This window comes from Poromitra crassiceps (assembly GCF_964638095.1).
Source record: "Poromitra crassiceps genome assembly, chromosome: 14".
NCBI classification, from domain to species: domain Eukaryota; kingdom Metazoa; phylum Chordata; class Actinopteri; order Beryciformes; family Melamphaidae; genus Poromitra; species Poromitra crassiceps.
Genome location: NC_139633.1, coordinates 28,316,493 through 28,331,677, shown reverse-complemented (window position 1 = coordinate 28,331,677; position 15,185 = coordinate 28,316,493). Strand labels below are relative to the sequence as shown.

The window sequence follows — 15,185 nt, the reverse complement described above, 5'->3', positions numbered from 1 at the left end:
ACTAAGCTAACCAACGGGACAATGTTAACCGCTAAGCTAACCAACAGGACAATGTTAACCGCTTAGCTAACCAACAGGACAATGTTAACCGCTAAGCTAACCAACGGGACAATGTTAACCGCTAAGCTAACCAACAGGACAATGTTAACCGCTAAGCTAACCAACAGGACAATGTTAACCGCTTAGCTAATCAACAGGACAATGTTAACCCGCTAAGATAATCAACAGGACAATGTTAACCGCTAAGCTAAACAACGGGACAATGTTAACTGCTAAGCTAACCAACGGGACAATGTTAACCACTAAGCTAACCAACAGGACAATGTTAACCGCCAAGCTAACCAACGGGACAATGTTAACCGCCAAGCTAACCCAGTGGTTCTCAAATCTTTTCACATGAAGGACCCCTAAACTGACAAAAATTAGACAACGGGCCCCCATTTGATAGGATTTTGTTCCACGGTCCCCCATATGATAATACGATTGATGCTTTTAGATGTTTTATTACAGAAAGTGTATAAAACCCATGACCAAAATAGTCATTGTGTTATGAATGGAATTATAGCTAAAATAAATTACCCCCCTCTTGGAGGTCCCCGCACCCCCATTTGAGAACCACTGAGCTAACCAACAGGACAATTCTAACCGCTAAGCTAACCAACGGGACAATCGACCAAAAAACTCTGTATTACTTTACGGATCCACAAGTTTCACCCCAATGGGACGGAGGCGGCCGGGTAGGTCAATCTGTAGAGGTTGGAAGAACCACCAGGAAGACAGCGAATGTCCTGCTGGAGCTCCCTTTCTCTGAACGGGGTGAAGACGTTAGCTCTGCTGACACGAGAGCCAATTTAGGTCAAAGAAACCACACAGTCTCCTCCATCTGTCTCTCCCTGCACATCTGCAGATTGGGGGGGGTACGATATGAAGACGGGGGGGGGGGCGGGGGGCCGGCATTGTTAGCACTAGGTTTTCTATCATGCTCTGGTGTTTCCATTTCTGTGTGAACCGTCACTCTCTGAGTCCATATCAAAGGCACAAGGAAATGAGAGTGGACTGCTTCTAACACGGCGCACTAAAGCCTGGCGGGGTGCATCCACTATGCCACTAATTAGGCAGAGGCCAACACAAAATAAGCTGTCAGTGTGCGACAGCACTGCAGCCGTTACACACACACACACACACACACACACACACACACACCTGCATTTCACTCCCTATTAGTCAGGCTGTGGGAGACAGGAGTGTGTGTGTGTGTGTGTGGGGCGGGGCGGGGGGGGGGGGGGGGAGACTGTGTCCACAGACACAAAACACTGGCACTTTTCTTCTCCAAAATAAAAAAAACGCATCTTATTCATAACGGCCTTCATCTCAGTTCTTGGTCGCAGAATCTGGTCAATGACTTAATTTCTTGCATGAATTTTTTGGGGTTTACCACACCTAGTCCTGCTGAGGGGGGAGGGGGCGGGACCACACCTAGTCCTGCTGAGGGGGGAGGGGGCGGGACCACACCTAGTCCTGCTGAGGGGGGAGGGGGCGGGACCACACCTAGTCCTGCTGAGGGGGGAGGGGGCGGGACCACACCTAGTCCTGCTGAGGGGGGAGGGGGCGGGACCACACCTAGTCCTGCTGAGGGGGGAGGGGGCGGGACCACACCTAGTCCTGCTGAGGGGGGAGGGGGCGGGACAACACCTAGTCCTGCTGAGGGGGGAGGGGGCGGGACCACACCTAGTCCTGCTGAGGGGGGAGGGGGCAGGACCACACCTAGTCCTGCTGAGGGGGGAGGGGCGGGACCACACCTAGTCCTGCTGAGGGGGGAGGGGACCGGACCACACCTAGTCCTGCTGAGGGGGGAGGGGGCGGGACCACACCTAGTCCTGCTGAGGGGGGAGGGGGCGGGACCACACCTAGTCCTGCTGAGGGGGGAGGGGGCGGGACCACACCTAGTCCTGCTGAGGGGGGAGGGGGCGGGACCACACCTAGTCCTGCTGAGGGGGGTTGGGGGCGGGACCACACCTAGTCCTGCTGAGGGGGGAGGGGGCGGGACCACACCTAGTCCTGCTGAGGGGGGAGGGGACCGGACCACACCTAGTCCTGCTGAGGGGGGAGGGGGCGGGACCACACCTAGTCCTGCTGAGGGGGGAGGGGGCGGGACCACACCTAGTCCTGCTGAGGGGGGAGGGGGCGGGACCACACCTAGTCCTGCTGAGGGGGGAGGGGGCGGGACCACACCTAGTCCTGCTGAGGGGGGAGGGGGCGGGACCACACCTAGTCCTGCTGAGGGGGGAGGGGGTGGGATGCACTTGATGGGTGATCTCTTTGGTTGGTTCTCTCATTGGCCAGTTAAGAGCCAGGATGCAGGTTAATGAGTCATAGCGTGGTTTAACACTGCACTAATCCTCAAAGCCGGGACAGCCCACACACACACACACACACACACACACACGATCCTCAAATGAGCTAAAAATCCTACGTTGCTTTTCAAAGACAAACGAGCAGCCAAGGTGCCAGTCCTCCCCGCTGTCAAATAACTACAGCCCATTAGCAATGACTCCCACACTACCTGAGAAATAACAAGAAATGTATTCAATCTCGATAACATCCCTTTAACTCTGCAGATTCTCAAAATAAATAGCTATTGTTCCCCGACAGTAAACTGTATTTTGAAAAAGCAACACACAAGTATAGTAAATATTAAATATCCCTCAAAATGGCAAAATGGTACAATCCACTAGGGCTGTGGCGATTCACTTATCTCCCGATTCGATACTATCACAATACTTGGGTGCCGATTCGATTTATATTGCGATTCTTAAGTATTGCGATTCTACGATTATTGCGATTCGATATTACGATTAATTGCGATTTTTGTTTATTTTTTTCTTTTCTTTTTTCAGTTTGTTTGCTTTTTTACACTAGATTAGAACATGGGAAAAGTTGAATCATACACTAGAGACTGTATATTATATATCATGAGTAGGGCTGGGCGATATAGTTAAAAACAGGGGCAGACTGGGATCATAATTCAGGCCGGGCATTAGATACCAAGCAGACCAGGCCGATATGGGCCGACGCGCGTGAAATTTGGGGCGTTTGAAGCCCAATTTGGGCCGTTTGAAGCCAGATTTGGGCCGTTTGAAGTCCAATTTTACAATCAGATGCACCCACTTTAACCCTGAAGTGTAATTATTACTTCAGACTAACTAATAAAGCAATAAAACCACTAGTAAACCAGTAGGCGGCGGCTGGCCTGCTGTTCAGTGAGTGGCCTGACTGCAAGCACCCAAATTTTTTTTTTTTTTTTTGCGATTATCGATTCTGGAATAAAAGATTGATTCAAAAAATCGTGACATTAAAAATCGCGATACTTCGGTGAATGGATTTTTTCCCCCACCCCTACAATCCACCCAGCAGAGTAAAAGCACACTCATCCCTCTTTTAACCCGCAGGCACCAGACAGAAGTCTGCACTCTGACTCTGTACGCTGCATCTGAATTCACATGTACAGGACTACACGTATAGGTGTTCATTACAGACATCTTGGGAGCAACTTGCAGTGTGGACGATCCTTTTGCTCGGCACCACAAACACAAATCAACCCGTGTCATTCCCCCACTGAAGAGATGCAGCCCCGGCCTTCAAGACTGTCTGAAGAATTACAAAAGGATTATTATGATGACTTAGTGTAGAAAGACGGATGTGTTTATATTTCAGACTTGACTCAGACAGCTCCCCATATCCAAATATGCACTTTGCACACAACAAAACACAAAACACATGCTTTTATGAAAATTCCATCAAATTTTCAAGACGACATGTTTTGCTCAGCTTTACCAATTGCAGAATGTACATGGTGGCCATGTTTTATAAATGGACTTAATAGCTGCACTTAGCCTACAAATTGCCCGTATGTCTCAAAAGAGATACATATGGCTATTTTGCTGAAGGGTGGTAATAATGATGATGCAGGGAAAATTGCGCCCGCATAATTATACAGCAACCTCTTAGAGATCCACGAGTCCGCTGCACCTCTCACCACCAGAGATGTTTGCTAACTGCAGCGGGGAGAGGCCAACATGATTTGAAGACATTTCAAGTGAATTTACCGTTGCCACATTTACCGTGACGAAAACACATCTACAATCTGTTGCATCCAGTCGACTCAAGAGACAAACAACTTTCGAAATAAACCAGCAGCCAGGTCAAAGTTGACGGCCACTAGTAGGTCTGTCTTATTAGTGGCCGGGCCAGCGAAGCGGCCAGGCCACTTCTTGTATTTGCCTTTATTTTTTTTATTTTTTTTCTTCCTCCCGGGAAGTTCGACTTCCCATGGATGAAAACTAACCAAACTTTGCACAAAGGTCCAGTCCCATGCCAAACGTCTTTGACACAAATTTGGGGCCAATAGTCCTAACGGTGGCACGACAGCAACCGTCTAAAGTTTAAAACTAAAAAAATTCATAAAAAATCAGGCATACGTGCTACGGCTTTGCAACTTTCGTATGAGAATATAACGACTACTCAATGAGCTATACATTCATATGAGAAGGTAACGACTACTCAATGAGCTATACATTCATATGAGAAGGTAACGACTACTCAATGAGCTATACATTCATATGAGAAGATAACGACTACTCAATGAGCTATACATTCATATGAGAAGGTAACGACTACTCAATGAACTATACATTCATATGAGAAGATAACGACTACTCAATGAGCTATACATTCATATGAGAAGGTAACGACTACTCAATGAGCTATACATTCATATGAGAAGATAACGACTACTCAATGAGCTATACATTCATATGAGAAGATAACGACTACTCAATGAGCTATACATTCATATGAGAAGATAACGACTACTCAATGAGCTATACATTCATATGAGAAGGTAACGACTACTCAATGAGCTATACATTCATATGAGAAGGTAACGACTACTCAATGAGCTATACATTCATATGAGAAGATAACGACTACTCAATGAGCTATACATTCATATGAGAAGATAACGACTACTCAATGAGCTATACATTCATATGAGAAGATAACGACTATTCAATGAGCTATACATTCATATGAGAAGATAACGACTACTCAATGATCTATACATTCATATGAGAAGATAACGACTACTCAATGATCTATACATTCATATGAGAAGATAACGACTACTCAATGAGCTATACATTCATATGAGAAGATAACGACTACTCAATGAGCTATACATTCATATGAGAAGATAACGACTACTCAATGAGCTATACATTCATATGAGAAGATAACGACTACTCAATGAGCTATACATTCATATGAGAAGATAACGACTACTCAATGAGCTACACATTCATATGAGAAGATAACGACTACTCAATGAGCTATACATTCATATGAGAAGGTAACGACTACTCAATGAGCTATACATTCATATGAGAAGGTAACGACTACTCAATGAGCTATACATTCATATGAGAAGATAACGACTACTCAATGAGCTATACATTCATATGAGAAGATAACGACTACTCAATGAGCTATACATTCATATGAGAAGATAACGACTACTCAATGAGCTATACATTCATATGAGAAGATAACGACTACTCAATGAGCTACACATTCATATGAGAAGATAACGACTACTCAATGAGCTATACATTCATATGAGAAGGTAACGACTACTCAATGAGCTATACATTCATATGAGAAGGTAACGACTACTCAATGAGCTACACATTCATATGAGAAGATAACGACTACTCAATGAGCTATACATTCATATGAGAAGGTAACGACTACTCAATGAGCTACACATTCATATGAGAAGATAACGACTACTCAATGAGCTATACATTCATATGAGAAGATAACGACTACTCAATGAGCTATACATTCATATGAGAAGATAACGACTACTCAATGAGCTATACATTCATATGAGAAGGTAACGACTACTCAATGAGCTATACATTCATATGAGAAGATAACGACTACTCAATGAGCTATACATTCATATGAGAAGGTAACGACTACTCAATGAGCTACACATTCATATGAGAAGATAACGACTACTCAATGAGCTATACATTCATATGAGAAGATAACGACTACTCAATGAGCTATACATTCATATGAGAAGATAACGACTACTCAATGAGCTATACATTCATATGAGAAGGTAACGACTACTCAATGAGCTATACATTCATATAAGAAGGTAACGACTACTCAATGAGCTACACATTCATATGAGAAGATAACGACTACTCAATGAGCTATACATTCATATGAGAAGATAACGACTACTCAATGAGCTATACATTCATATGAGAAGATAACGACTACTCAATGAGCTATACATTCATATGAGAAGATAACGACTACTCAATGAGCTATACATTCATATGAGAAGATAACGACTACTCAATGAGCTATACATTCATATAAGAAGGTAACGACTACTCAATGAGCTATACATTCATATGAGAAGATAACGACTACTCAATGAGCTATACATTCATATGAGAAGGTAACGACTACTCAATGAGCTACACATTCATATGAGAAGATAACGACTACTCAATGAGCTATACATTCATATGAGAAGATAACGACTACTCAATGAGCTATACATTCATATGAGAAGATAACGACTACTCAATGAGCTATACATTCATATGAGAAGGTAACGACTACTCAATGAGCTATACATTCATATGAGAAGATAACGACTACTCAATGAGCTATACATTCATATGAGAAGATAACGACTACTCAATGAGCTATACATTCATATGAGAAGATAACGACTACTCAATGAGCTATACATTCATATGAGAAGGTAACGACTACTCAATGAGCTATACATTCATATGAGAAGGTAACGACTACTCAATGAGCTACACATTCATATGAGAAGATAACGACTACTCAATGAGCTATACATTCATATAAGAAGATAACGACTACTCAATGAGCTATACATTCATATGAGAAGATAACGACTACTCAATGAGCTACACATTCATATGAGAAGATAACGACTACTCAATGAGCTATACATTCATATGAGAAGGTAACGACTACTCAATGAGCTATACATTCATATGAGAAGGTAACGACTACTCAATGAGCTATACATTCATATGAGAAGGTAACGACTACTCAATGAGCTATACATTCATATGAGAAGATAACGACTACTCAATGAGCTATACATTCATATGAGAAGATAACGACTACTCAATGAGCTATACATTCATATGAGAAGGTAACGACTACTCAATGAGCTATACATTCATATGAGAAGATAACGACTACTCAATGAGCTATACATTCATATGAGAAGATAACGACTACTCAATGAGCTATACATTCATATGAGAAGATAACGACTACTCAATGAGCTACACATTCATATGAGAAGATAACGACTACTCAATGAGCTATACATTCATATGAGAAGGTAACGACTACTCAATGAGCTATACATTCATATGAGAAGATAACGACTACTCAATGAGCTATACATTCATATGAGAAGGTAACGACTACTCAATGAGCTATACATTCATATGAGAAGATAACGACTACTCAATGAGCTATACATTCATATGAGAAGATAACGACTACTCAATGAGCTATACATTCATATGAGAAGATAACGACTACTCAATGAGCTATACATTCGTACGGTGTGAAGTAGCAACATTTCCCCATTAGGTTTGAAAAACTTTCTCCGCCCCTCTTTGGCTACTTCAGCTCAAGTGCGGCGCTCCCCCCTGGCTTAGCATGCAACGGCAGTGCGGGTCAGCCGCGCGGCCTGTTCAGCTGCCACGGCCCTTTGTGTACAAAGATGTTAATTGGTCCTAATCCGCCACTAGAAGCTGTTTTGGTAGCCTGACCTCGCACCCTGAAGGACACCTTGGTGTGAAATACTAAAGGGCCCATTCAAGTGCCAGAGAAAAGAGGCACAGAGCATTCCAACACAATTCAATTTCCCGGCTGAAAGGGGGGGGGGGGGGGGGGGGATGGAGGTGGGGGCGCATCCTCATCGTTCTGACGGTGAATGAGCGCTACAAAGCAGTGCTAGCTAGCTAGCTGTGATGATGTGCAGCAGCCTCCTCCTCACCATCACGTGCGTTAGCCCCCTTGCTGCACGCACGCACGCACACAGAGGGATTCTCACAGCCGCTCTCTGGAGATGGGAACGCTAATTGCCTCGAACCTGAAACCCTGCTGGCCGCCCGGGCTGAGGGGGGAACATGAGCATATTTTGAGAAGTTGTGTTCGATGATCCGTCATAAAGGTGCGGAAGAGAGTTGAGCGCCAGACGTTAGCGTGGACACGGAAAACAAAGGCAATGAACCCGGAAGAAGGAACGGAGACACTTTTCCCAAAAAGCAACAAAACCAATCGTGTGATACTTTAGACCAGGGGTTCCCAAACTGGGGTAGGCGGCGTACCCCTAGGGGTACGTGGCGGTACTACAGGGGGTACTTGAGAGAGAGGAGGGCAAATGGAAAAATGAAAGAATAATTCTTGAAAATAAATGAAAGATTAAAATATATTATGCTCAGCAGGCACTAATTGTAACTTTCACTCCATTTCTTATTTTGTAATGTTATATCCTTCAAAAGGTGGGTTATCATTCATTCATTGCATCATTATGCTGTAGTTTTCTCTTGCAGTTTTCTAAGCAAAATGTTGTAGTCGGGTAAAGGGGGTACTTGGCTTCAAAAATCAGGGAAATGGGGTACTGAAGCCAAAATAGTTTGAGAACTAGGGATGCACGATATATCGGCAATCATATCGGTATCGGCCGATGTTAGTCATTTTTTAACATATCGGTCATATCGGTATCGGTCAGATGTTGCAATGTTAATATCGGTTATCATTATCAGCCAAATTCTTCACATTGCTATGAAATAATGCAGTACATCTATGATTTATGGGCTTTTCCAAAGGCTTTGCAAATAAAGAAATGCATAACTTTTTCAAATTCAGTGTTAACATGTGTTTTTCAGTATGTACAAAATGTGATGATCATAAAAATGTGGTTTTATACAGATCATATCGACATCGGTAAATATCGGTTATCGGCCATAACAGCAATGTTAATATCGGTTATCGGCATCGGCCAAAATTTTCATATCAGTGCATCCCTATTGAGAACCACTGCTTTAGCCCAATTACAGACAGCTGCACACAGTGCGGTCTGGTATGGAGTTCAAATAGTTTGGCTAGCAAGCCTGGAGTCTGAAACCAATGTTTGTGTGTCCCGCAAACGTGTCCTTTTGACTGTAGGAACATGACGATGTCTGATAACAACCAATAGAAACGCTGCATGATAGATGCTAATGGAATGCAGTAGAGGCTAATAAATAGTTGGCGCACATTGATTGAGGCGTAGCTGCGGCGCGCGCGCTGCTGACGTTTGATTCTTACTGCTGATTGACAGGTATTGACGGAGAGAGACGTGCGTCGTCATCGTACAGTCTGCACACATCAAACCCGACGACGTCGTACCCAAGTTTATTAGAGCCAACGTCGCAGTGTGGCCTCCTATAAACTGATGAGATTGCTAAAATCTCACAGTCTGTGCTAGGCGGCTTTAGAGGAAGTTAGGCGAGGGAAGGGGACTTCTTGGTATCTAAAATACACACACCATTACCCTACTTCTCTAAATGACCCAACTGTCTTCTTCAGATGGAAAATGTCAGGACATTAGATTAACCGTGAATGGTCAGAGGAGAGAGAGAAAAAAGAATGGGGTGTACCATTCACTTGGATAGGGGTGTACCATTCACTTGGATAGGTTTCTCTTCATGCCAGAGTAGAGATGGTGTCACATATTTAGCCTACATTTTCCTGCTCTTTCATGAAAAGAATGACAAACGCGCGCGGGAGAGTCTTTCTTTGCTCTGACAAGCTAGCTGCTTACGCCTAATTAGAATACAGATGATAGAACTGTTACAGAAATAACATTGATTTCATAGAAATCACTTTCATGGTGACAGATGAGACATTTGTTGATCATGACTACATTATTACCATCAATTAAATCTTCACAAAGCAGCACACTGCCTTGCTCAGTGTCCTTTCATACCGCTAAATGACAGAATGCGCCACTAAAACAATGGCAAGCCATTTCGTGGGCTAATAGCTTTTGTCGCATTTGACACGACAGAGACAAAGGCCTCGTACAAGAAAAGACTTGCTCTGATGAGAACTCTCTTTATTTGTTTATTTTCCTTTTCTGTTTAAAAAGGGTCTTTTCATTCGCTGCCTCTGTTAGAGTCCTTTCAAGTCAATAAGTTACTGTAGTGCAAAACCATCTCAACATATCGATCTTATAAGCTACTTTGATGCATGGCAACTGACTTTATTGAACAAAGTCTTTGCGCTTTCCTCATTTATTTTAGCAGCGGGGTCAAGGTGTTGTACCTGGGTCGTGCGCGCGTAGTTTGCCGGTGGTCAGAGAATTGCACAGATTTTAGGGATGTAACGATAACCGGTTTGAATGATAACCGTACAGTTTAAAATTTCACTACCATTAAAACCGTGGTACCGTGATTACCGTGTTACCAAAGTGCTTTGAGAAACATGGTAAATAATGTCCATCATCAACCAAACTTGGCAACCGTCTCCCAGATGCAGACGCGCAGCCTTGGAGAAATGATTTCAGTGAGTGTGTCAATCCTTTTTGGGTCTGAGTTTTCAATATAAAACTTGGTGAAATGATTTCTGCGAGTGTATTAGTACTTAACCGTGATAATTTTGGTCACTATAATCGTGATATGAAATTTTCATATCGTTCCATCTCTAACAGATTGACTTTTCTATGAGTAGTCTGACAGAAGTGGCAGAGGCTGCAATTTTTTGTTATAAGCATCTTCCTGGGAGGAGCTTGTGGGGGGGGGGGGGGGGGGTGCAATCGAATGGATGCTAGCGCATGCGCGGTGTCATTCACCAGTTAGTTTCACGTTAGTTAGTATGCTCGGTAATAGCACCAAAGGATGATACACTCACGGTGGCTGCGACGTGGCCTGTGGTTTTGAGGGGAGTCAGTGAGGATGTTAGACTGAGTGGTAGGTTGAGGTTCTGGAAATAAGCGTTTTATTCCAGCTCCCTTGGTTGTAACGTCACGTTACTACTAAACAGGCCTAGTAACTAGCGTTAGCGGCTAATGCTAGCCCCGGCATTGTCAATAAAACCACCATTGCTGGAATAAAATAAGACCTCTCTTTTCAGAATTTACCAGGTAACATAACGTTAACGTTAGTCCAGCTTCCATACTAATTTTTCTCCAAGCAATCTCTGTTTTTGTTTTGTTTGGTCTGCAACGCTATATGCCAGGAGAGCCGTGTCTTAGCTCTGGGCAACCGAAGTAAAGGTAACAACACAATTAATTTGGCAATGACATACTAAAAAATGTATACATAGCACCTTTAAAATGGCCATGGTAAGTGGACATGCAGCGTTTGAGGGGCACATCTCCAATGTTTTGTAACAGTTGCTAAAGATTATGATTTGGGTCCAAATTGCTGCCTCACCAACCGTACGAATGCACCACTGCTGTTTGGTAAGATGTTTGATGAGAGCGGAAAATGGGAGAGCGTTTTCCCATTTTCTGGCACAACGGAATTAGGACATTTGAAAAGTAGGATGGTTAGACGTTTTTAGGACAAGGGTAACAACACATGGTGCATCTTGTCTGCTTAGCTAACAGATGGCCTCAGCTCCATTAAGTCATTTCCTAACAGTTTGCTAAGAGGCTTTTAGTCAATGCTAAAGAAAACCAACCAGCTAGCTTCATGGCCCGGCCATGTTCAATGGTGTAGTCACTACACCCTCTTCCCCTGTCTGTCTCACTACACCCTCTTCCCCTGTCTGTCTCACTACACCCTCTTCCCCTGTCTGTCTCACTACACCCTCTTCCCCTGTCTGTCTCACTACACCCTCTTCCCCTGTCTGTCTCACTACACCCTCTTCCCCTGTCTGTCTCACTACACCCTCTCTTCCCCTGTCTGTCTCACTACACCCTCTTCCCCTGTCTGTCTCACTACACCCTCTTCCCCTGTCTGTCTCACTACACCCTCTTCCCCTGTCTGTCTCACTACACCCTCTTCCCCTGTCTGTCTCACTACACCCTCTTCCCCTGTCTGTCTCTCTCACTACACTGTAGTGAGCTGAACATCAAGTCAGATGCAGATGGACAGGCAACGTGCCAAACGACACAACATGTGTGGCTCTCATGCGCAGAGCCAAATAATGTAATCAAGACGGCAAGAAAACAGAATCATTAGAAAATAAAATATAAGCTAAATGTCCAAAAATCAATGAACTCCTGTACAACTTCAATTATAAAATGTCACATGCAAAGCTTCATCTACGGGTACCGAAAATCTCACAATGCCATGATGACACTGAACAAATTGACTGAACTATCACAGAGGTCAGCCAAGGTCGATCAGGCTAGATAGATGGAGTCTGCTCTGCTGCATCCGTGTTGTGATCCTAGGTGCTAATGAGTAGGGAAAGGAGAAGGTAAATCCTAGTCAAAGGAGGATATTTTATCTACAACTCTGAAATCATCCAAAGCAATGTGGTTCACTAAACTAATCAAAAAAGGGGTCTAGAATCTCATAGATTTGGTGTGGTATTACAAAATATTTCAATGTTACAAGTATTTCATTTTCTTCACAGCCTCCATCCAATTAGGGTTTCAGACAGATGAGTTGTCATATTTTATCTCCAAAGTAATTCATATTAATATATTACTATTGAAGCATTGGGCTGGTGCATTTTTGTGCCGGGAGGGCTATACCAAAAATAGGGCATACATTCTGTTATGTTACTTAATGGTTGGAATTCTACTGAAAATAAATGATTACCGTTTTTGCTGGGGATCCCCTGGAACCCCTTCAAGGACCCTGAACCCTACCTTGAGAACCACTGGTTCAACACAGAATTAGTTGATTATTGATTAGTTCCCTGACTTGTAATCAGTTATGTAAATGTCTATGGTGTAAAAGTACCATACAAGGCATTGCATATAAATCAATATTTCTTTCCACTAGAGCAGAAGGTGCAGGTTGTCTGATGAGACCAACAGCAGCAATGCAGGCAGTGCCTCTCTTGTGACTGTGTCATGTGACCGTGTCACATGATGAATCATCATCTGTTAAATTGTCACCACCTTTTCTATGGTCACGATACAGTTATCCTGCTCTATTCTACTGACGCTACACTATCGAGCCATGCACTGCAAAATATTGCAAAGTAAAGCCATACAGTTACTTTCTGGTGAGCAATGACACTCAAAAGGCGATCGAGCTAAATGCAATATCTCTCATTCATTCGTCCGTCCTTGAGTCAGCTGACTGTCTGAAGGGCTAATCCACACAGGCTCGTAACGTTGTGTCACGACTGTAAAACACAAATGTCCGCAACCATCATAATATGCTGAATACAGTCAAATATTGCTAAGCTTAAAATGCGCCTGATAAAACAACAGCTCTATAACGCAAATGGTTATGGTAACGTTAGCGAAGCAGTTAAAGAGACGACCCTGGGGCCGACAGCCACTGTTAGCATTAGCTGGCTAACCTTATTTTGACACGAATGGTTTTTGATGCTAAACTAACGTAACGTTACAGCTAAGGACTGTTATGCGAGCAAATTATACAGCTCACTTATTTTGCGGTTGTGCACATTAAACTGCTAACGTTAACGCGCTAACTTAATTGCCATTCTCCCCGAAAATCTTGCAAGGTTTGCACATTATCCAATGTTAGCAAGCTATCAAATGCTGCGTTCATGTCATATGTCAAAAAAACGTCTGAACAAATTCACTGTTCAAATACGTTGTTATGTCTGATTTCAAACGTGTCCATACATGTGACATTCAATATGCGTTTCAGATAAGTAACAAGAAATATATGTCCGTCGTTATTTGTTTCTCGTCAAGTCAAACGGGCAGCTCGTATTTACCATCTTTCCCATATAACTTGAATGTAGCATAGCAACCTTAGCCACAGTAGCTAGCCATTTCCACTAGCAAGTTAGCTTGCGTTACATACTTAGCCTCGGTTGTGAGATGTAGTTTCTGGTCACAGCCTGGGTGTGTGTCCTTGCTGCTGCGGCTAAGCCATTGTGGTCCATCGCCCTGTTTCCCACCAACGTTGCCATTGTCGAATAAATGGAAGAAGCAAACCTGAGAGCGCTAGACGATATGCTCTGCTAACGGTGCTGAATCTGACAGCGGTGCGCTTGTCATATGATATTGCTGACCGAGGGAACCCGGATGTTTGGTGGGTGAGTGTGTGTGTGTGTGTGTGTGTGTGTGTGTGTGTGTGTGTGTGTGTGTGTGTGTGTGTGTGTGTGTGTGTGTGTGTGTGTGTGTGTGTGTGTGCGTTTGCGTGTGTGTGCGTGTGCGTGCGTGCGTGTGGTGAGTTTTTGTGTGTGTGTGTGTGTGTGTGTGTGTGTGTGTGTGTGTGTGTGTGTGTGTGTATCTCGCTGTCTCTCCCCCCCCCCCCACACACACACACACACACACACACACACACACCACACACGCACGCACACACACACACACACACACACACACACACACACACACACACACACACACACACACACACACACGATTTGCACCTAGGGGACATATGCAAATTTTCTATATTTTATTATTATATCCTGGGACTCCACTAGGGTGACTTTGCATGATTCAGTTTTAAAAAACTCTCTCCCATCTTGTCCCTGAGTTCAGCCTCTGTCTGAAACGCTCAGCTTTAGCTCCTGTCTCTTTAGCTGACAGCAGAAAACCTACTGTCGTTTATTTTGACATTGAGTGAGATGGCGTCAGATACCGCCGCTTTGTCATGCACCAGGGAAGGCTTGGGAAGGAGCGGCCTTCCCCTAGAGACCCTAAAAGGCTTTTGACACCAAGCGGCCGAGCGGGGCCGTCACAGCGCTCAACAGCGCCACTCTGGCCGAAAGCTCGGTAAAAAATAATATCACCAGCACAGACTTCGGATGAAAAGAGGCAATTATGAGCAGCGTCGAGCTTTCTAACCCCGACGTTGAGAAGCAATGAACCCTTCTTGTCAAGGATGTGGCTTTGAAATGTTTCTGTGACACTTGTAAATACGTCCGTATCGCTGATTTAGACG

General features: G+C 43.7%; 1 protein-coding gene across 1 annotated transcript in view; it reads right to left on the bottom strand.

The window, feature by feature from the left end:
* atp6v1ba (ATPase, H+ transporting, lysosomal, V1 subunit B, member a) overlaps positions 1-14,282 on the bottom strand; it is a 35,786-nt gene extending 21,504 nt beyond the window's left edge. The window contains exon 1 of the mRNA XM_083650420.1: positions 14,094-14,282. Within this exon, the coding sequence (XP_083506546.1) occupies positions 14,094-14,202 (109 nt within the window). The 5' untranslated portion in view covers positions 14,203-14,282. The remainder of the gene's footprint in view (positions 1-14,093) is intronic.
* Between the last annotated feature and the right edge of the window lie 903 nt (positions 14,283-15,185).